This window comes from Manis javanica, chromosome 9 (genome assembly GCF_040802235.1).
Source record: "Manis javanica isolate MJ-LG chromosome 9, MJ_LKY, whole genome shotgun sequence".
Taxonomy (NCBI): Eukaryota; Metazoa; Chordata; class Mammalia; order Pholidota; family Manidae; genus Manis; species Manis javanica.
Genome location: NC_133164.1, coordinates 3,139,131 through 3,163,383, shown reverse-complemented (window position 1 = coordinate 3,163,383; position 24,253 = coordinate 3,139,131). Strand labels below are relative to the sequence as shown.

Genomic DNA, 24,253 nt, shown 5'->3' with positions numbered 1-24,253 from the left:
CAGCCTGTAGTGCTGTTTGAGTGTGAGTCTCAGGGGCAAGGACACAGAATGTGAGGGAGGAGGAGCTGGAGAGGATGGGGTCGGGACCAGCCTGGAGAGACAAGCCCTCCCTTCCTCTGTCCTCCGACCCTCCCTTGGGACCATGGGGCAAACTGCTCAGCCTATGTACGGAATAATAAAGCCCATTCCGCTTATTACCCTATTAAACAATTTGTTAGCCTACCTTTAAGACAGCCAGAATCCACTGCGCACCACCAGAGTGGAAGCAGCACGCATGACCTTGATGTTGAACAAAATCCTCCAGGACGTGCAGGTCTTTTGAGGTCCCTGGGAAGCAAGAGCCAATCCCAGGTACACCTGGCCAGGCTGAGCGAAGGGACCTGACACAGGTAGAGGGCCACACCTGACCCCATGAGTGCAGCCGTGCTTGATTGGCACACGCTGGCCACCTGCAGACCCTGCATGAGGATGAGGCAGTAATCATGGGAAAATCCACCTCCGTTAGACATTGTTTCAAACCCTAGCATTTGTTATACTTTATTATTACTACATAGTTTCAAAAAAAGCCTTTATTTGTCCCTTCAGCCTAATTTGGACAATAGCTTTGGTATTCATATATCTCAGAGTGCTCAGTATGGGACATGCAGTAAAAATTTAGGTAATTTTGTTACTGTATAGAATGCGGAAGTAGGGTTTTGAAGTTTAGTATTCCTAAATGGATAATAACAAATTTTGTAATAATGTTTAAAGTATATTTTTTTCAAAGCTAAAAGATTGCCTCAGCTCTGCTTAATTTAATAATTCAGGAAACTTCTGAAACACGAAAATAATGCCATGCTGATCTTAGAAAATAACCTACTGAAGACAGGCAGTGTTACAATGACAAGTTATTAGACTGTGGACATAAAAAATTCTTTACAGATATGCTTTAAAATAACAAATTGTGAAGTTCATTATCCCCAGTTAGTATGCCCCATATGCTCAACAGTGTTGTAGCAAAATCTGGTTGAAGTTTTGCATATCATAGACTTGGTTAAAATGATTATTAATTTACTTGTCTAATGTAATTAGTGTTTAATTTAGTAAGTTTTCTTATTTCCTTCTGCTATTGTATTCAACTTATTCCTTGTATTTTATCTGAAAAGCATAATGTTTTCTAAAATTTACTTTAGGTTTTGAAACTAACATGAACCTGACTAGCCAAGAGGACCTCAGTACATCAGAGATTACGTCAGAGACTCAAGATAGAAATGCAAACAACCACGGGTTTCAATTATCTAATTCACTCTCTGGTGCTATCACCGCCGAAAATGGAAATCCCATCTCAAATGGTAAGTACTTTTTAAATTTAGAATAGACAAAAGTTTTAAGTTGTAGCTACTTTCTAGGAAGAATGGATTTGAAACATAAAATTGAAGTAGGCTTACAAATTGGAAAATAGAATATAAACTGTGAAACTTCCCTGTAAGGTACATTGTCAGCATATTATTGGTTAAGGTAAAGAATTAAAATTATATTTGGCATTAATTGGCTTTATAACTGACTAATGAGGGACCTTTATGGAGTATTTGGTGCAAGGGAACCAGTATAAAGTGAGACTTTTATACTGAGGAGGAGGACATTGATGCTCTAACAACATCTTTGATTTAAAAAATCTTTTTCTTCTCATACCTTAAAGCTGTGAAGGAAAATAACATTGAAGGCATGATAAATGCCAAACAGACTTTAAGTATTGAATCTGACTTTATCAATGAGTGTATCATTTAGAAATTGGCCTGACTGCGTGCATCCACAGATTGTCTAATGCTGGTTCAACAACTTATTTCTCTCACGTGGTAAAAGAAGCCCAGGGCTTCTCGTAATGGCTGGTGGGAAGGTTCAGACCAACCTCTCCCTGAGAACATCCAGAAGAGCTGGATGAACCTTTTTTGGTGTTTAGTCTCATTAAAGCCACTGGAAAACTATTAGGACAATGAAATCCCAGAAGGGAGAGGACAGGTGGGTGTGGAGGCACTGGAGGCCAAGCAAGGAAGCCTGTTCCTGGGCTCTTCTTTCAGGAGTGCTCAGGGTACTCACCTGGAGTACCTGGTCCACGGAAGGCAGCTGAGAAGCGGGCTGGGCTCTGACTGCCCTCTAGGGATGTGGGGACAGGCTGGGACTAGGGGTTGTGAAGGCCACCAGGTGGGGCCTGAAAGCGTCCATCCCCAGGGCCAGATGAGCCCGAACCAGCAGTCGCAGTTCAGCTGAGAAGCATGTCGACCCCTGAAGCTAGACTGGGGTCCTCCAGGATTGACAGCCCTCAGGGACTGGGGCAGGGGAAAGAATGTGTGTATACTTATCCCAAAGGACACTTACAGCATCCTGTGGCCCCAAGTATTCTGACAAACCATTTTTCAAATACAAAATTCAACACATAGTCAGAAAGAGCCAAGCACATGAGGACACAAAATAAGAATGAAAAATCACAAGCAGAAATAGCAGGTCAATCTCAGTATGTCTGTGGGGCTCAAAAGACTGGCATCCGGCCGCACATCCTGTAGCCTAGAAGGCCTACGATGCCCAAGGAGTGAGCGTGTCAGCAGGAACCGGGAACCATCAAAACATGTCAGATGGAAATTCTGTAATTGAAGAATAGCCATAAAATTAAATACAATAGAGGATGAGTTTAAAGTTAGACACAGTCATTTAGAGAAGAAAAAAGAAAAAACCTAGGGAAGCGGAAGATAAATCAGACAACATCCTGAATGAAATAGAAAGAAGCCAAAGAGGGGAATGGGAATTGAGGAAGATGATTGAGGATCATTGTTGCGTTCTGGGGGGCAAGGGGACGGCCCCGGGCAGGAGGAAAGATGCAGTGAGAAATGCTGAAGGGTTTTCAACACGGAGGAAAAGGCACGAAGCAGCCCATTTCAGTTGGCAGCAAGCTCAATACCCCTTCCCTGTGACCCGGCCGTCCCCTCCTGGGCATTTACCAAGGAGAGGTGAAAGCAGTGTCCTTACAGACACTGTAAGCAGATGTTTGCTGTGCCTTCATTCCTGATCGCCTGAGACTGGGCATCAGTCAAGTGCCCCTCACCTGGCGGCTGGCTTGTTAGTTGTCTATTCCTGCCTAAAAATTACCCCTCGGAACTTAGAGGCTCAGTTCAGCAAATGGCTCTTCTGCTTCTGCGGGTCAGGATCTGGTTGTGCCGAGCTGACTGCCTTTGGTTTGAAGACCCCTAGTGGGGCAGCGATCAGCTGTCAGCCAACACCACAGCCATCGCGAGGCTGGATCAAGAGTGGCCCAGTTTCAAGATCATGCAAGGGGCTTCTCTGGAAGGGCGGCCTCACAGTAGGGCAGCCGGCCCCCCTCAGAGCAGGTGGTCCCAGAGACAGCAAGAAGGAGCCTTTGTATGACATTTCTGGAGAGGCAAACCACGGACAGAGCGCGGAGGGGCAGGGGCCCGAGGCTGGGGTGGTGGCGGGGCCGACTGCTGTCATCTGCATAGGGCAGCTGCCACGACAGAATACCAGACAGCCTCATCAGCGGTGGCAACATGCTGCTCACAGTTCTGGAGCTTGGAGCCCCGGGCAGGAGGCCAGCGTGGTCATTTCCAGCGACGGCCACTTCCAGGTTGCAGGCTGCCAGTGTCCCTCTGTGTCCTCACATAGGGGATGAGTGGGCTCTCTGGGGTCTCTTCGGTAAGGGCACTGACCCTAGCCATGAGGCTCTGTCCCCAAGACCTGATGTCCTCCCACAGGCCCCACCTCCTAATACCACCTAATACCTTGGGGGCTAGGATTCCACCGCGTGAACCTTATGGGGACACAGACATTCTGACCATGGCAGACAGCAAAGGGACTTGTGACGCTATTGGCACATAGAAACGCATGGGGCCCGGTACATGCACAGATGTGCACATCTAATAAGGGTCAGTCTTTCTGCCTGCAAATGTTTTAAGAAATTTTGTAAAACAAAAACAAATAGCCTGAGTAGAATAAATAAAAAGAAAACTACTCCTCAGCATATCATATGAAACACTGGTAACCAGGAGTGAATCTTAAAAGCAGCCAGATGCAGCAAAAAGACAAATTACCTTCAAAGCAGGAACAGCTGAAGTCCACAGACAATGAAATACCGTATTTGACATGCTCAAGTAGCTGCCAGTTGAGAATGTTATACACAATAATAAAAGAAGAGAACTCCTGCAGAATGAAAGGGAGTTGGGGATATTTTTAGGAAAACAAAAACAAAAACTGGAAGAATTAAACACAGGCAGACCCAGAATGCTGAGATAAAAGGAGGAGACGAACAATAAAAAAGTAAATGAAGAAATAGTATTTATTATTGCACACCAATAAATCAAATTAGCAGGTTATAATTTCAAAGGTAACCACTGAAAGAAGAGTAGCGGGGCATGTAATTTCCAAACTGATAGTGAGAGTAAATAGAATAATTAAAAAGTCACTCTACCCAAAAGATGGCAAAAATGCGGTAAAACAAATAGGAAAGGTCGTAGTGGGCATAAAAGCATATATGGAAATAACTAAACTGAATTCCAGTAATCTTTAAAAGACTCTTATTTAGTGTAAGTTCACACTAAAGATAAATTAAAACAATATTTCAAAGCCTAAGGTTTCTGAAAATCATGTAAAATAAGTGGATGCTGAAAATTTAAATGTGAAAAGAGAGAAAAGGAAAAGACACAGCATGCAAATATTAACAACACCAGTTCTCATCTGAGGTTAAAATTTTATCTCTAAGTAATCAATAGATTCAAGAAGAAATTACACACAAAAAGCTTCTTAACTAATGACAGCAAAACTGGAAGATGTATGTGAGATATTGCTAAGGTCTTAGCCAATGGAAATTTATAGTTTTACACATTAGTGCTGCAAAAGAAGAAAAGCTGAAAATCAGTTTAAATAATGTCAAAAGTTGGAAACAGAACAAAAAACTAAACACCAGGAAAACAGAAGAAAAAAATGTAACAGAAATAAGAACAGAAGTTACTGAAATGGAAGAAAAGCAACGAAGCCAGAAGTTGGTACTTGAGACAATGTATCTTTGAAACATTAATAAAGTAGATAATTCTCTTGCAAGGGCAACAGAGACATAATGAAAATGGACACAGAAAGTCAATTCTAGGGATGAGAAAGGGGACCCACCACAGATCTTGCAGAAATTTAGGAATTGTAATGAGTATGTTATTAACACTTTTATGCCAAAGTAAATTTGTGAATTAAAAGAACAGACATATTTCTCAAAAAATATTACAACTAAACAAAATGGAGAAAAGACATAGGAAATCTCAATAGTAATATAAATATTAAAGTAACTGAATTTGTAATTGAATATTTCCCTCCAAGGAAAGCTCTAGCCCTAAATGACATTTCTGGTAAGTTGTTTCAAAATTCTAAAGATGAAATAATGCCAATGTTACACAAACTCTTCCAGAGAACAGGAATAAAGAAAGAAAGTGGAGAAAAAAGGAAAACTCGCCCAGCTTGCGTAAAGAGCCACTTAATTTATGACAAAATTGGCATTGTAGGGCCCTGGGAATGGTAATCAATGGCTATCCATGTGAGGAAAATATGAAATGAACCCTATCTCATGTGATACACACAAGAAGCTCCTGGCAGATTACAGATCCAAATATCACATGTAAAATAATAAAAATTTTAGAAGAATATACAGGGGAATTTTTTTCACCTCAAAAGTGGGAAAAGAAAGAATGATTTCTTAAACAGGACACAAAGAGTACTAACCATAAAGGGAAAAAATATATATTTTTCAACACATTTAAGGTCATATTCAGTTTACTTAAAAAGAATAACAGAAAAGGCTACTGAATGAAACATGGACAGGGAAATAAATTCTCAAACATTTTTAATGGAGTCCAGCTTTATCAGTAATTGAATAAATGCAAACAAAACCACAGTGCAAGCTGCTTTGCCCCCCCTGGAATCACAGAGCTGGCCGAAAGGAAGACAAGCCCTGGGAAGGGACCACCACAGAGTTGGGGCAGTGGTTTGTTTCACGGGAGGAGGAAGAGCCCATAGTGGGTTGGAGAGAGAATTTGGGGGGCTTCTGGGTAGCTGATGATGTTCTGTTTCTTGACTTGGGTGGTAGCTACAATTCCATAATTTAAAAAAACAATCGGGAGAGACAGACTGAGGGAGATTTCAGAATTGGATGTTGAATATCCTGGACTATAGAACCAGATGCCTTCAAAGATTTAGGCTTTGCCATCCTATCCCTGGCTTCCCTCAAGGCCCAAGTGAGGTTGAGGATGTAGTTTCTTAGCTCCGTGTATTGCTCCCCCAGAGATGCTCGTTGCTGATTCACCAAACAGGAAGGGGAGAATGGGCGGAGGATTAACACTGGCTGGGGTTGATCCTAATCACAGGTCACACTTTATTTGGGAGGAGCCTGCAGGTGAGTACCCGGGTGGGCAGGGTTTGTCCAAACTCAGCATGGACGTCTAGAATAAAGTAGAAATCTCTCGGTGCTCAGAAAAAGAGATTAAGATCAATGGCAAAGAAAACCCAAACGTTCCTATGAATCGTACCCTCCCATATTAAGCCAGGAATACCTATAATGATTTGAAGTATTTGGTCCACAAGAAGGAGGTGTTTTAATGCAACAAAGGGAAATTGACACTGGTAAGATATGGCAGGATTCTATACCAGCATTAAAGACTTCTAGGAAAAAGAACTGTAGTTACCAAAAATTATTACCACAAAGAATAAAGAAAAGTTCAGCAAAGAAACACACAGTTTCCCCAGATCCTAAAGTATTGGCCTTTCTAAACAGTTTAACTTTAGCAGCTTATTTAAATAATAAGTTACTATTTTTATGATACTTATAATTTTATACAGATTATAAAATTATATGTTTTATGTGACAATTTGGAAAATGCAGGAAAGAACAGAAGAATAAAAGCTACCATCAATTCTATTACCTAGAACTACTTTTTATCTAATATTCCACTATATAAAGTTCCTTTTTTTCATACATATATATGTGTATGTTTATATATTTAGTCTTGTTTTTATAAAGTTTGAGTTATACTATACAGGTGGTTTTAATAATCTGCTTTCTTCCCCTGGAATGGCATGTAGAATGTCTCTAATCAACCAGTTAGATCTGCATTGTTTATAGCTGGCCATTAATTATGCTGATGTATAGTGGGCCATATACCAGATTACTATGATTTACAGTAACCAAGCCCTATGTGTTCAATATTAAAATTATCTCCCAATTTTCCATCCTTAAAATAGCACCAAGTGTTTACAATTTGATTAAAATAGGCATTTTGTAAAACTTTCCACGTTAATGTGTAATGTTCAGATGTATATGTGTGTGTTTAGATAGAAATATAGAGATACAGTCTTACCTTTTAAAATGATTACTTTCTGAAATCTCTGGTAATAACCCTTTGCATGGAGGTAACGATAACAAAAAGCATTGTATACCCTTACATTGATATTCAGTATTCCTAAAATAAGAAAAATGGGATTTGAGTAATAGCAATAGTTAACAAGCATGTGATAGAAAAATATTTCACAAAGGTTGCATGTATTTCATAAGAAGGTAAAGAATTCCTTTTTTTAATTGTAATTTTGGAGTAAAGATAACCACTAAAAAAGGGAACTTAAAATATTTTAAATAATGAAAACTGAACACACAAATTTTTAAGAAACATGACCATATACCCATTCACTTTTTCTAAAATTTCACTCCATGCCATTCATCCTAGCTCACCTTGATGGTGCTTATCCTCCCATAAAGAAAGGAAATAGAAATTTCCCTTTACCAAAATATCTCATTTGTGTTTTGAGTCAAAAGCCAAAAGCTATGGCTTGGGAAATGGCCCAAGAAAACATAGTCCAAAAAAACTGTGAGTCTTACTCTAAAAATCAAAATAAGATGAAAAACTAACAGAAGAAACAAACAAAATCCCCAAATGGAAATTTGGGGGGAATATGTTACCTGAAATTAATAATATAAAATTAAATATTTAGGAATATTAGGCTTTTAAACTTCAGCATGTAACAAATAGTCTAAATTCAAACCCTGGAACACAGGTTCATACATTGTCTCTTAAATGCTTGTAGGCATCGTATTTTAAAATAAAGCTAGTTCTTTGTTGTCATTAACTGAAGATCACTTGAAAATCTCAAGTTATGTACACAAAAGGAAATTTATTTCACCTGGGATTTCAATCTTGCAAAGCAACTTGGCATGTTTATGTTGGTCTACTTTTGTGAACACCATGAATTTTGGTACCTTCCTGTGGTTATTAAAATAGGCAGCACCGGGACCTGGATACTCAGGAAGTACCTACTGATTGGAATAATGTTGCTCATTACTAGCAACCAGTAAGCCTTGTGCAGGGGCAGAGTCACAAGTTTTTTCCTAGTCAGTATGATGGAAATTGAACAAATATGACACATGTACAGCACATGACACATACATGGTCATTAAAACTCTTAAAGTGGTTATTAGTACTGGCTCATAATTCACAACAGTCGATGTGCTTTCTAAATACAGGCCAAAAAATGTTTAAAATAGCTTGAAGTTCTAATTGAATCAGAAACAGTGTTATTTTCTAGGAAACAATTTCTCTTGAATGCCAGTGTCTATCTGCACGCTACCTCTGCTCCCCAGAAATAATTATCTGTTTGCTCATTTGCTGAAATACCGTTACGTGCGGGTAATTATAGCGATCACTTGCTTTAATTGATGTGAACACAGACTTAGATCGTTTTTGGTACACTTAATTATTCTCTGGACTTGTAGTTATTTATCATTAGATTAGAGAACAGATTTCAGTGCTAGAATGTTTTAGTTATATCAAACAAAATATTGTGAATAAAGATGTTTATTTTGTAAGAAATGAAGACATATAAATTCCAGTTAGGCCATTTTATATTCAGTATGATTTTCTTCCTTGCTACTCAATGAATATATTTTATTGCTGGACATCAGGAGAAATGGCAATTAAGAAATACAGTTATTACCTTGGATTTTACATGAATCATTCTGTGAATGCTGTCTATTTGCATTATGCTTATCCTCAGTGCACAGTAAGGGTTATCTGTGGTGATAAAGGGGTTTCCACAGGGAAGGACTGGGTGAGACCACTTGCAGGACCAGAAGCTTAGCGCCCTTTGCACAGACCCCAGCACCCTTGCAGCCCCATTGCAACTGCTGAAAACATCTACAAATGGCTTTTGTCTGCCATGCTCAAGGCAGACCCAGACTGCTAGCAAACAAACTTGTGGTTGGAGCCCATGAAATATATCCAAATATACGTTTTACAACATCACTTCATTTAGAGGAACCGTGTAGATCCCTTAGAACTCATGCTGTTGTCCTCATTCAAAGGCTAACTACCAGAGGAAGCAAGCCTTCACTTGACAATCTGAATATTGTGCAATCACCTATTTTGAGCAGAAGGTAGCTTTGCAGAGAAACTGCAGGCTCCTTGGGCATTTAGAAAGCCCCACCCTACTCTTCTTTCTAGTTAAAAATATTTTGAAGTCATATTACATAATTTCTAATTTGGACTTCATTTATTAAACCTCCTCCACTGGAGATGAGAAATCAGGGTTGAAACACAGATTCTGCTGTTGTCTCACAGCGTTGGGTTGTCCCTGTTTGCCTGGTTCAGGCCCCAGCTTGAATGCTTACTGACTCCGGGACCGTGAGCAAATCACTTAACCTCTTTGGCTGTCAGTTTTCTCGTCTTAAAAATGGGGGTAATCAAAGGACCTGCCTTGGGGGGCTGTTCTGAGGGTTTAGTACAATGATGCCAGCACAGATTAGTGATCAGTAAGCATTACCTGTGCATAGATGCACAGATGCCATAATGGTTTAGATGTATTAGAGCTAGAAGATCCTGAGGATTTATCCAATTAAAAAATTATATGCATAAGGTAGATGAGGTATAAGTGAATTAATTCTTCCAAGACCTTACAGACTATAGTGCTAGAAACAATGGCTAATAGCTTATTTACAAACAGACTCAAACACACACTTGTATGTAGTCAAACCTGCATATCATTTCGATAGACCACATTTTGATTCAATGGGATGACAGATACTATAATTTGGAGTCTCTGGGATAAGTGGAGGTTGAGTTCAAGGGAAAGATCCATTCAGATCCCTTGGTTGGAGGATTAAAATGATATAAAGGCCAGAATGGCAGGAGGAAGCCTAGTGACAGACAGGTGCACATCAGTCAATCAGAGCATTTATTAAGCACCTGTTGCATGCAGACATCATACAATGCATGGGGAATGATAGGAAATCTCAGCAACTACAGGTGTGCTCTTTGAGTGAGCAGAGAAAGTTCACGGAACATTGACAATACATATCAGGACAGATCACCAGTAGAGCAGCCGGTGACAAGTGTCCAGCCCATCTCCTATCAGTGGGCATTCTGCTGCCTCCACATAGTGAGGGAATTCCTATGGGCTGGAATGCTTAAGGACATCACTGATGGGATTTTCAAAACATAGGATTCAGATAAGAAGGGAACACCTTTCAGTGAAGAAAATTTGCCACACAGTATCTTTGTGGTAGGGCTGAGCATGGGCTGCTCTGATGGAAAAGGTAAATCGCCAAGGATACCTTGGCGATATTATGGGTTGCATTCCCAGTCCACCTCAGTAAAGCAAGTAAAATGAACTTTTTGGCTTCCCAGTGCATATAAAGTTTTGTTTACACTTTACTGCAGTCTGTTAAGTGTGTAATAGCATTATGTCTAAAAAAAATACCTTCTTTAATTAAAAAATACTTTATTGCTAAAAAATGCTACCAAGCATCTGAGCTTCCAACACATTGCAGTCATTGATCACAGATACAGCTCACCATAACAAATATGAAATAATGAAAAAGTTTGAAATATTGCAGCAATTACCAAAATGTGACACACAGACAGGAAGGGAGCAAATGCTCTTGGGAAAATGGCACCGGCAGACTGACTTGATGCAGTGTTGCCACAAACCCTCAATTTGTTAAAAAAAAAAAAATGCAATATTTGTGAAGCACAAAAAAATGAGCATGCCTGTAAATAAGAGGGGAAAGAAAGAGTTAAGTGTGTGCAGTGCACTGAATGCCAGTTTAAAGAGCCTCTTTGAAAGTGGTCCTTGTCTGGAGGGGCTTCTCTGCTATTGTGGAGAAATTTATTGCATCATTTGGGGTGAACGATGGGACTGAAACTTTGGTTGCGAGTACCAAATTTCACATTCCTCTGCTTGAACCTTTGCAGGCTCTGTGCACCCACTAGGGTGTATTGCTATTAGAGGCCAGAGAAAGTGGGTGAGGATGACTCTAAGAACTTGAGGTTCACAATAGGAGAGTAGTGCCCGCAGGAATGGAGAAAAGACGCTCTAAGAGGAGGTTAATGTTGTGGGTTGGATTTGAGGTTCAAGAGCTAAGAAGTATTTCTGGCTGTGGACAGTAGTTGCATAAATCATGGTTACCATTGTGGAGTTTAGGCGAGGCTTCCAGGATAGAAGGAAAGAAAAGGCAGAATTTTCAAAGAAGCTGGAGAAGGAAAGATCATTTATAGTATCAGAGGAAAATGTGTAAAGAAAAATGAGGGGAAAAAAACTGGCCCCAAAACGCGGTAGAGTACCAAACTTTGAGAAATATACCTTGGGAAGAGCAGACATGGAGATAGAAAACAGAAGGTTAAAGGTAACAGATGTTCAGTTTCATGAGAATGAGGAGAGGAATGGATTTAAAATCCAGGGAGTACTTGGGAAGCGACTCCGAACCCCACTGCTGTTGACTGAACAAATCTGGGTCCCTGCTGGATGGCAGGGGGTTGACTAGCAGATTCCAGCGGGTAAGTACGTGACGTCCAGGGCCACACCACCCTGGACAGGCTGCCCCGTTCTTGTCCTCTTCGAAGACTGAATAAACCCACTGGGCTTCGCTTGCAGACTTCATGACTGTCATTTTTCAAAAGCACCTTATGAATCTCAAGAACACCAGGGCCTGGGACCACCCCGTACTGAATGGGGAGTATTCCTCCTGGGGCCCTAGAGGCTTAATTCACAAAGCTCTGAGCATCACCCAGGGGGCAGGGAGGGGGAGCCTAGAGCTGCCTCCCTCTTCCTGGGCCTCCGTCAGGCTGGTGACTTCTGACTCCCCTCTGCGAGCTCCGGTGAGGACGGCACACGCTCTGGAGTGTCACTGTGTGTCATGAGGTTCAGATCCATGTGCAGGAAGCCTTCCCACAGTCCTAGGGATACTTTCTATGAGCAGAAAAGTGGGTCTCTGGAGGGTAGAACCGGTGGAGTTTCAGCAGACCTTAGCCCTTGCTATACTTGGTCAGATCCGGCTTCTAAAAATAAAGGTTTCATGTCGAACGGCCATGCTCAGCATTCTGAAGCACACTGTTGCTGCCCTAGAAAGCATATGATGAGGCAGGGACCTCACTGAGTGAGCTGAGAATTACCCCCTCAGCGTCCGGTCAGGTCAGAGGCTGTGGCTGTCAGGACACTAGACCAAGTTCATAACTGTATGAGCAATGACTGGGTGACGGAAACCTCCTTTCCAGTGGAAGTCAACACGTAAAGTGCCCCAGATTAACCTTAAATAGCCCCCCCTACCCATCAGGAATCTTCAACCCTGTAGGATCGCCTCATGGAATTCTCTGTCCCAAGATTTGGGGGCTTTCTGGGGCGTTTGCATAGTAAGTATTCCCTTAGGTGCATAAGAGACACATGCTGAAAAATTTCAGGTGAAATAACATTCCTAGAATTTTTTTTTTTTAAGACAATGAGAAGTAGATGGAAACAAGATCAAAATAATGAAAATCCCAATGCTTGGTGATGGTATATAAAGTCTCACTACATAGTCTCTAGTTTTTTGTTTTTTTTAATGTGTGTATGACATTTCCTTGGGAAAAAATTTTGAAATATTTCCAATCTTGATAAATAAAATGGGGTAAGTTGTGTGTATTTATGTGTATTTCTCTGAATACTTAATTCGCATTTATGTGTATTTCTCTGAATACTTAATGAAAAGGAACATGTTTATTATTTAGTGGTCATTTAGATTCTAATTTCTTATATATATCTTTGCCCATATTTTAAAATCAGAGAGTAGGTACCTTATTTTGATTTGTAGGACGTTTTAAGAACAATAGTTTTTTATTTAGTGTATTTAATTGTTCTATTTTGTTCTTTTTACATTTGCATTTTATTTTTATGATGTTCTTAGAAAGCATTTATTTTTAATGTTTGAGTAGAGACAATAATACATTTTTTTTCCCCCTCATGGTTTGTCTTCTGCTGTCATTGTTTTAGATTCACTGCCTTTAAAAAACACTGCTTCTGGTATGACAACAAAATAGAAAGTTTTTGGTCAAAAATAGAACCCTGCCTTCAAACCGTGTACCCCGAGCGCTCCGGCTGCCCCTTACTCCTATAGTTCTGACCCTCTGCTCTTTGCCCCACGGAGTCCACGCCCCCTTCTGGTGCCATCCTGGGGTGGGTCCCTCACCTCCTCTTCTAGGAGAGGGGCCCCTGCCTGCATTTTCTCCAATGTCTCCTCACTCTCTGTCTGTACCTGGCTCTCTGTCCCCATATAATCACCTCCTCCAAACTGATGCCATCTGTCCCTTCCCTGGAGGGCCTGTGCAGGTTATGGGGTCACTGGTTTCCCTAGTCAACAGGTAAGAATGCCTTTGAACTCACAGCTTAGGTAAAATGGTTTCACACCTGCCTCAGAAATCTGCAGTGCCACCCACAGCCTACAAAATACTGTCAGATTTCTGTGAAATATTCTGTAAAGGCCTCTAACTTGTGGCCTGCTTTACCCTTCAGCACATCCTCTGGGGTCCCTCCTCTGGCCAAACCCCCCACAGGCCCTCTTGGCACACCCTCCCTGGGCCGCGCCCTCTTACACACCGCACCCCCAGTGCCAAGCCCTCTCACAGGCCCGTGCGGACCAACCTCCTATGTCATCGCAGCCTCTCATTTATCCTCTCAGCCAGGCAGGCCCTTCCCAACCTTCCTCACTCCCCAGGACCCTTCCCATTCTGGAAGGCCACATCCTTTGGCATCTCACCGTCAGATTTCTGATGATCCCTTCAATCTGAACTGACCCCCGCTTTCTCCAACACCCTGCTCGGTGTCCCTGTACCACGTAACCCTCAAGTCATTGTGCTGTCGGTTCTGGTTCGGGGTCTTTCCTGTGAAATTGTGAGCCTCTCAAGAGTGGGACTTTTCTTTATTCTTTACTGGATTTCCCAGTGCGTTGTTTGTGGGTGGCCATAGATACTTCTTAAGTTTATTTAATTGACACATAATAATATGCTGTTGACTTGGCTCCGAGTCTGTGTCCTCATTAAGCCAAGCTTCTGTGTTGATTTCAGACAAACTTTTACTTTATAATTTAGTTCAAAAAATGGATCCCCATGGTATTCCGCCTCTGCGGGTTCCTGGCCCAGTGATGTCTAGAAGAGGACTCTTGTCTTGTTTGTGACTCTGTTCTCCCCGCCCCACCCCTGGGGCACTCCTTCAGGGGCACCCCAGACTCTTCACTGAGCCCTGCTGCCTGGACACACATTTTACTGCCAACCATCTGCTTAGCCAGTTGCCTGGAATCCCACCTTGTGCCTGAACTTACACATCCGCCTGCCCTTCCACCTGCACAGACTCCGGGTCACTGTGACCCTAACTGCCAGGTGGGCACTTCTGCACACCTGCTACCCCGTCCATCACAGTATTCCCTTAGCCGACCTTAGACATTGCTGTTGCTTATGGCTGGGGACCACCTCCCCATGACCATGTGGGTGCTGGCCCCAGTCCACCCCGTCTCTGTGAGGTCAACCTTTCTGTCCCAGGCTTTTGTATATGGTCCAGGAAGACTGATCGAGAGACCTTGATACGTGCTGACAGGGTTTTGTGAACTTCTCTGAGGGACCGAGTCTCTCCTGTGAGTGAAAATGCGCGGTGCTCTTCTAGTGATTTTTTAATTTAGGAATCATCTGTATGTTGAATCAATTATACCATATTGGGTAATTATGATTTCAGGTAAGAGTAGCAATCTCTTCAGAATTTAAAGTTCTCTGGATTGGAACTCATTTAGCTGGGTGTTTCTTTTCCAACTATTCATTTTTATTAATAAGTCACTGTGGTGATATGATCTCTCCCACACAGTGGTTCACATCCAGAAATGATTTTGCCTCCCAGGGGATATTTGGCAATGTCTGGTTTTGGTTGTCACAGCGGGGAGGTGCTCCTGGCATCTCAGGTGGGGACCAGGGAAGCTACAGATGCCCCCCAGTGGAGAAGTACACAGCCCAGGACATCAGCTGTGCTGAGGTGGAGAAACCCTGCATCTATCATGAGAGAGACTCCGTAAAATCCCTCGGGACCTCATAGATACCTCTGTATTATTTAGGTGGGGTATGTAAATGTTCCCCAACCCACCACTCATCCTGTGTAGTTGCTGATGAATCACTCTGTTGTGGATGCGCAGCTACCCTGGCCTTTTCCTCACAGAATCCCACCCGGTCCCTGCCCACCCTTTGTGTGGGAAATGAACCACAGTCAGTAGAGGTCATCTGACACATGGGCTAATTATATCTTTTCTGTCTTCTAATCTCTTCTTCCCTGCCTCCCTGCTGCCCCACCTCTAAATACAACCTACCCGTGTGGCAGCCTGGGAGCCTGCTGCTCTCTGTGTCCGCATGTGTCTCTTTCCCCTGCCGAGGCTTCATCAAACTGTCTCCAGCCTCTGGCTTCCCTTCTCCTCCTTTGCTCGCTTCTGGGCCACGGGGACATGTTCCTTCATCAGCACTTCATCTTTTTTGCCAGCGTATCTCCTCCTCTGTTAAATGGAGCTGAAGCAACTTTGAATTCCTGTGATTCCTTGAGACACTTATTAGCCAATGAGTGTTTACTGCCCATCATTTCAAGCCATGAAATACAACAAGCTTAGCTTGTTACAGTCAGTACACAATGTGTTTTATTTGGGGAAAGGACACGGCTCACTGCTCCTCTGTGTTGACCCCGTAGGTTCGCCTGAAGACGATGGGTTCGGCAGGCTGTCCGTGAGTGGCACAGCGACCTCGTCATTTCAGAGACAGAGAGAGAGTCACACCACTCAGGTAATCACTCCTAGATATTCACGTTTGCCCTGGTTACCGAAGTTAAATTATGACAAGAAATTCATCAAGATGGGACCGAGAACGTCTGTTCTTGACTGGAGACTGGGGTGGCTCCTAAGTTTCTTCAGCTCAACATTCTTCTGTCTCCCCCACCTCAGCAGACCCCAATTTTCTGCTGGTTAAAAAACAGAAGTGTTTAAAACAAGTAAAAAACTAATACATGGTTTTAAATGGGATTTTGTAGACATAGTTTATGTTGTGGTATTTCAAAATCACTGTCAGGTGAAGATGATATTAAATCCACTGAATGATGTTAATATGTTTTCCACATTTGACTTCAGCTGAAATAGGAGGACTTACATGACAACATGGAAATAAAATGCTTGAAGGACCTGTGGTTTTATTACAGGTCATTATGTCTGTTACTACCTCCAAATTCCATGGCGTCCAAACTCCTCGGGACTAGACCCTATGATCAGAGCACTGTAAAGTCAGAATGGGATTACAGTTGACAAAATCTGTGTCTCGATGTGCTTCAGTGATTTCAGGATTATGCTTAATGTGTTTGGCCTTAAAAAGTTCACCAAAATAAAGATAGTCACTACAAAAAAAAAAAAAAAAAGAAATGAGTATTTTTAGGAAGAAAGGGACTCATATACTTTAGTGTTCTTTTTATGTCAAATTTTAAAATACTCCTTTCAAAAATTATCTTCAAAAAGATAAAACTTTGCATTTTAAAATACTGTTTTCAGAAATTATCTTCAAACAGACAGGACTGCATTCAAGGTGGTACAAACCAAGGGCATATCAAAGTCTTTACTGTCTTACCCACCTTCAAAACATCTTACATATAAAAAATGACTGCTTTAGCAACAGGATTCTTATTTTGTAGGAAGTTATATTACAACTTTTGTTGTGTCAAATACCTATGTAAAAATCTTTTAGAAATGCATTCGGGTATCCAGATGTTTCTATGAAATCAGCTCTCCAGCTAATGATCAGCTTTCATCGGAATATTTGGCATTATGAAGGCCCAGCCATATTATCAGCTGAGGTTTTTCTAAACAACACTGATGAGGTAGGGAGAAAAATCAATAGTTTTAATTTTAAAAACAAATTGTACAGTAGGCAATCTGCTGAAGTCACTTTCACTGATATATAGGCACTGGAATAGAAAGAAAATGCTCATGTTTGCAGTAATAGATTGTCCTGATCTCCCCTCTGTTCCTTAGAGATGCATTTACTTTACCTTATAAGCATTACAGATGCTTTATCTAAGATATTCACAAGGGAACCTACTTGCAATGAATGATTCTTATAGGATTGACTCCTGTGCCTTGGATCGCACTGCTGGGTCATCTGACATTCCTTCCAGAGCTCCCACTACAATGGGGTTCATGGAGAAAAGGGTTCATTTTAAAAGAAGGTGAATGAAATAGATGACTCCCTAACTTTTCCTCGAATCTTTCATGGAGTCAGCTACCAAGCAGAGAGGGGAAAGGTCATCAGGAATAACCTTCCAGTCCCAGTTTTCAATGGGAGCTTGTTTTCAAATGCAAACATTCGCAGCTACCAGTTATCTCACTGTGCATTTTTTGAAAGGAAATGGAAAACAAGAGTCATTTGCTTCCATGCAAAGCGTGAGCGTCCTCATGGACACATTCCTCACTGCTGAGACGCTGTAAGAACTACATGAAATGATGCATTTAATGGCCACATGTCTTTCAGCATAAATGCCTCTTGTGTGACATTTATAGAAGAAATAAGGACACATAGAGGCATATTGCATTTCAGATTTTCTACTAATGCAATCAAATAGGAATTCTATAAACTCAGCCCTAAACTGATTGGGCATATAGCAGTAAAATTAAACATTGACTAAAAAATTGAATCCCTCTTTGAGGATGTCTCTATTTTAATTAGCATCATCAGTGATTTTAATGAAATCCCATTAAGGAAGAAAAAAATGTATGATATTTATTATAGATAAATATAACTGGAAATAGACTTAGTAATCTGCCAAAGAACATTAAAGGTAAAATTCAGAGTCCACAGTTTGAATGGATGTCAAGATCGTATATGAAAGGAAAGGAGCGACACATAGCAGCAATTCACCGGAGAGTTCCGCTTTATTAGGGAAAGGTGCTGGGTTATATAGGAAGGGGCATGAATTGATTGAGGTGTCACTTCTATGGGGCTGGTGGCTGTTGGCTAGGTGCTGGGATTGGGAGGGGGGCGAGAGGTGATTGGGCTTCAGGTGGCGCCGGCGGGAACCGAGGACCCCGAAGAGAAGCCGGGAGTTTGCCATCTTACTGGTGGGGGCCCTTCATTCCCCCCTTTCTCCTCTATGGGGTTGTGGACGTTGCTTTCTCTCTGGCTGCTTCTTGCTGAACAGGGGCGTAGAAGGGAGTGAGGGTTTGAGGATTGGGAGGAAAGGGTTGATAGGACTCCCCACAGTAAGGATGAGTAGATGTGGACTTCTTCAGGTTTGGAAATCAATGAAGGTTCTTTGTAACTATAGGTCGAGGACCTGTTGATTCTAATGGTGCCAAGAGGATATGGGTGTCAGGAGCCAGGTGTCTGCGGCCATTGTTTCCAGGAACAGTTTCCAGTGGAGAGAGGGGTCCATCTCAGCGTGTGGTGAGGAGGTCACGTGAGGGTGAGGGATCTTCAGGGGCCAGAAGCTGGTAGTTCCTGAGTAAAAACTGGTTGAAAACTTGATTAGAGATTTTTCCGACTTGGGATTTGATGAACTTTATTATACAGGGTGAGAAGAGACAGGCGAGAAGAATGATTATTATGGGGCCTGTGATGGGCCAGAGCCAGGTGAGGAGGGGGTTTGTTAGTATTGACGAGAATGGGTTGGAATTGGAAGCAGAGTGGAGGCTGGAGGCAAGGTCGGTGAGTTTGGTGATGTCAGTTTCTACAATGCTGGATTCGTTGATGTAATAGCAGCACTCTTCCTGGAGGAAGACGCAGGTGCCGCCCTTCTCGGCTATACGCAGATCTAGGGCCCGCCAGTTTTGAAGGGTGACTTTAGCTAGCGAAGTGACCTGTCTTTGGAGAGAGGCTAGGGAATCGACAGTGGATGTCAGGGATCCCTCAAGTTTGGCATTGAGATCTCTAACTGCCCATAGAGAGTGACCCAAGGTTTCTCCCAAAAACCCTGCTCCAATGGCTGAGGTGATCTAAGAGATACCGACCATGATGGGAAGGAAAGCAGCCCTTTTTGTGCGCGAGGGCAAGGGAGGTTGAAGCTCAAGGAATTCTGCCATGCTGTTAAGTGTAAGCTGTGGGATTAGGGTGACGAGAATGCAGGGTGTATCGGAGTTGAGAGGCAGTGAGTTGAAAAGACCGCTATTACACTAAAAGAAGTGTCCCGGTTGCGTGAAAGTCTTAGAGCCGGAGGTAGGGGTGTAGATAGAGAGGCAGTGAAGTGCGCTGGAGGGGGGTGGAGTTGGGCCTACACAGTGGTGGATGGTGAGCTTATCTGCGTATTCTGGTTCCCATAGGGGTATGTCTGCCAGGGGGCAGAGGGGTTGTCCTTCTGCATGGAAGGAGTAGTTGGAAATATTAAGGGGCACGGCGGCTAGCAGCGGGCGCTGTAGTGATGCGCACAAGAAACAATTGGCGGTGTTGAGGGTGTGGTTGAGAAAGATGGTGGTGTCCTGAATGAGCTGTAACCAAGAGTAGGAGAAATGGGAAGAGGGGCGGGGATAAGAAGATGAAGAGGCGCCGTCAAGAGTTTGGATAATGACTTTTTCGGGATGTCTGATATCTGATGCAACTTGAGAGATCTGGGAGTGAGAGGGAACATACTTTTGAGAGATATGAAGGGTACCGTGGGGGGTCGAGGACCCCCCTTAGTAAACTGAGGCTGTGACTCCGGTGGCCCATTGAGAGTCCCAGGGATCTGGGATTGATAAGGAGAATGAGCCGTTGGGATATTTCATGAAACGGTTGGAGGAGTAATACTGTGGGTACTGGGAGTTACCTATGTAGTGAGTGGCGCAAGACCAGCAGGGACATCTCCTGTAGGTGTCTGGCCATCGCCTGCAATAGGCTTGTTTTTGGTCATAGAGGAAGCAGAGGTAGGGAGAATAAGGGTAGCTCCTAGTGAACACCGGTGGAGGGAGGAAAGTGGAGGTACAAAGGCTCAGAGCAGCTTTTCAGAGGGCAGTCTGGTGTGGCAATGAGGGCAGTAACTTTTGTTTGATGCTGTGTGTAAGTCTGTCTGACTTTGAATCGCCATACAAAGGAGGCTGGGGTGGCGGGGAAGACAATAGGAATGAGGAAAAAAAGCGAGAGCAGTAAAGGAGGAAAAAGTCATGATTCGGGTATGGATGGCAAAGGGGGTGAACGGGATTTTGGAGGAAAGAGGACAGTAAGGTCAGGAGTCTGGAGGGAGGGAGAGTCTGTAAACTTTTGTAGGTTAAGAGATCTTTTAGGTGATGTGGGGACAGAATGGTAAGGGGCGCCCTGAATGTCAGTTTATGAGCTGCCTTCTGCAAGAGCTGCCCAGAGGCTAATGCCCGTAGGCAGGGGGCCCATCCCCGAACTGTGGGGTCTAATTGCTTGGAGAGATAAGCTACTGGGGCAAAGGATGGGCCATAATATTGGCCTAGGACTCCTAGAGCTTGACTGGACCTCTCATGGATGTATAATGAGAAGGGCTTCGACAAATCAGGGAGATGGAGAGCTGGGGCTTCCACAAGGGCTCGACGGAGCTTAATGAAGGAGTGTCGGGGTGAGGAGGGTAATGGTTCTTTAGGGGGGCTCTTGCTGAGGTCGTATAGGGGTCTTGCCAACAGGGAGCAGGGAGAAGTTAGGGATCTACGCTCTAAAATATCTAGCCAGGCTTAGAAAGGGCCTAGAAAGGAAAGGATTTCTGTCTTGGTTTTGGGAATGGGCAGGTCAGAGAGGAACCATTTTCTGTCTAAGGTAATGGACTTTCTTTGTTGAGATAGAAGGAATCTGAGGTAAGTGACAGGAGGGGAAGAGATTTGAGCTTTGACGGGGGATACTCAGTAACTTCTGGAAGCTAGAAGGTTAAGTAGGGAGGCAGTGTCAAGTTGAGACTGTTCCCACGAGAGACTGCAGAGTAGAAGATTGTCCATGTATTATAATAAGGTGGACTTGGAGTGATCATGATGAAACTGTTTGAGGTCCTGAGCTAGGACCTGTCTAAAAATATGGGGACTATCTCGGAAGCCTTGTGGCAAAACTGTCCAAGTGAGTTGTTCAGAATGTCTTGTGTATGGGTCCGTCCAGGTGAAGATGAAAAAATCTTGGGAGCAGGGGTCTAGAGGGATAGAAAAATGAGTCCTTGAGATCTAGGACTGAGAAGTGGGATGCTGAGGCTGTATGGATTTGGAACTAAGGGATGGATAGGGACAACAGCTATGTTGATGAGGCGAAGGTCTTGGAAAAGGAAGAAAGATCCATTGGTTTTTTTAACAGCTAATATGGGGGTATTAAATGGGGAGTGAGTGGGTCTGAGGTAATTTTTGTTTAAGAGATCTTGAATGATGGGTTGGAGGCCTATGAGGGCTGAAGTGGTTAGGGGGTATTGGGCCTGACAGATATACTGAGAGGGGTCACGTAATTTGATAGAGGCAGGGGGACATAGGGCCACGGAGGGGCTTGTAATGTCCCAAACTTTGGGATTTACAGGGTGTATAAGGGTGGAACTGGAGCTTTCATTGGGTAGAGGGGGGTCGTCGGCTATGAGGGCCATCAGAAAGGGAGTACTGGGGGCTGTGGGAGTGGATATAGTTATGGAAACGTGGAGGAGGGAAAGAATGTCTCGTCCTAATAAAGGGATAGGACACTGGGGCATAACCAGGAAGGAGGGGGAGAAAGGTATGGGATTGTCTAGGATTGTGCATAAAAGGTGGGGGGGGTTTAATGGGAAAATCTGTTTACCTCTTACCCCGACTATAGGAGTAATGGCTGGTGTGGTAGGGCCCTGGTATTCTCGCAAGACTGAGAAGGTGGCTCCTGTATCTAGGAGGAAGGAGATGGGGCGACCGTCTACTGTTAAAGTAACCCTGGGCTCCTGTTTGGTGATGGAAATGGTCGGGCGAGAAGCCCCTGGGCCCCGTCAATCTTCTTCTGCCAGCCCCACTACAGCGGGCTTAGGATGGGGGTTGTTCGTCCAGCCTCCCCTTCGGGTGGTTGGGCAATCAGACCCCCAGTGGCCCTTTTTGTGGCATCTGGGGCATGGGATGGTAGAAGATCTGGGGGAGGGGCACACCCTTGACCAATGTCCCTCTTTTCCACACTTGAAACAAGCTCTTGGTGGGGGCTTGTTTGTAGAGGGGTGCCCAGGTTGTGGTTTTATCAGCTGGGCCAACATTTGGAAATTGGCCTGATCAGCCTTTTGTTTATGGCGTTCTTTCTCCTCCTCCCGCTTATGGAAGACTTTAAGGCCACTGTTAGGATCTCAGTCTGTGGGGTAGCGGAGCCCTGTTCTAACTTTCTGAGTTTAGCTTTAATGTCGGGGTAGCTTTGAGCTAGGAAGTATGTCATAAGGACATGTCTTCCTTTAGGTGTTTCTGGGTCCAGGCTGGTATGCTGTAATAGGGCTTGAGTGAGTCTGTCTAAGACCTTGGAGGGCGTTTCATCTCTCTTTTGAATTATGTCTTGGAGCTTTTGAAAATTGACTACTTTATGAGCTGCCTTTTTCAGACCTGCTATTAAGCAGGAGGCAAAAATATCTCGAGAGCGGAGACTCATGGCGGTGTTATAATCCCAGTGTGGGTCTTGTTCGGGGACAGCAGTGGGGCCAGGGGGACAGGTGGGGTCAGTCCTGTGGGTTTCGGTAGCGTGCGTTTGGGTGAAGTCCCAAGCTCGTCTACACTCTTCAGGGAGGAGAGTATTGGCCAGGAGCATGAAAATGTCATGATGTGTGAGGCTGTAAGACTGGAGGGTCCATTGAAACTCCCTGATGTATGTTGTGGGATCAGTGGAAAAGGAACTTAGGTGTTTCTCTAGTTGGGCTAAATCTCCTAAGGAGAAAGGGACGTGAACGCGCACGATGCCTTTGGATCCTGCTACCTCCCGGAGGGGGGCGATAATTTTGGGAGGCCCTCGGGACCGAGTCTGAGGGGGACTGAAGGGTTCTGGCTCAGTCTGTGGGGGAGTGCCGCGGTCTAGCCGTGCCTAGTCAAGCAGGTCCTGAAGTGCAGAAGGGGGGCAAAGAAAATAAAGAAAGATAGAATCGGACCCACATGTCGCCAGCTAGCAGCCCAGCTGCTTACTTCTGCCGCTCTAGTTGGGCTTGAACTCATAACTCTGAGGTTAAGAGTCCCATGCTCTACTAACTGAGCTACAGCAGGGCTCTGGTTAATTGCTTATGGAATGCGTAAACAGAATGTTCTTTGTTCTCTATTCCTGCCACATCGGCAAGTGGGGGAAGGGCATATTTAGAAGCAGGGGCAGTGTTTCTACACATCTTCAAGGTCTCCCTATTTTCAGAGTGAGGAGTCTTGGCAAGATATGTTTTTGTGGACAGATAACTTCTAAGGACTGCACATGTTTTTGTGGACAGATAACTTCTAAGGACTGCACCGGTTGCTCTCTAGCTTGTGCATTCCCATGCTGCGTTCAGACATGGGGGAAGGTGCTTTCCCATTCTCTCTACAAACATGTGAGAAGACAAAGGCGGTCCCCAACAGGGGAGAAACAGGTGATGAGGGCAAAGACGGAGGAGGCCCTTGGGACCTAGTTAAAGGAGGGGCTGAAAGGCTCAGGCTTAATCTGCGGGGGACGAAGGTGGAGGAGGTGAGATGGGGGAGGAGATGGTGGGGGAGGAAGGGAGAAGGGCTATTGTAGGAGAAGAAGGGGAAGGGAGTGAACGGGAGGCTTCTGCGGGGGCGGCGGCTTGCAGGCTAGGAGAACTTGGGAGGGGGCGGGGAGAGGAGGAGGCGGAAAGCTTCGATATAGGGAATCTCCTTCCATTTTTTCAGGCGCTGGCAGTAGTTAAAAAGATCACGAGTGATGTTAGGATCAAGAGTTCCCCCTGCGGGCCATTTGTTGTTATTGTCTAGGGGGTATGTCGGCCAGTCTTGGGAGCAATATTTATGGAGAAGTTTTGATTTTATATCAGGCGTCAGGGAGAGGGTAGCCAG

At 43.7% G+C, this 24,253-nt stretch overlaps 1 protein-coding gene across 6 annotated transcripts in view; it reads left to right on the top strand.

The window, feature by feature from the left end:
- Window positions 1-24,253, top strand: part of MYO16 (myosin XVI) — a 513,550-nt gene that overhangs the window by 463,782 nt on the left and 25,515 nt on the right. For all 6 annotated transcript variants that reach the window (XM_037024949.2, XM_073212365.1, XM_073212366.1 and 3 more), the window contains 2 exons: window positions 1,173-1,331; window positions 16,030-16,121. In XM_037024949.2, coding sequence (XP_036880844.2) covers window positions 1,173-1,331; window positions 16,030-16,121 — 251 coding nt within the window. The remainder of the gene's footprint in view (window positions 1-1,172; window positions 1,332-16,029; window positions 16,122-24,253) is intronic.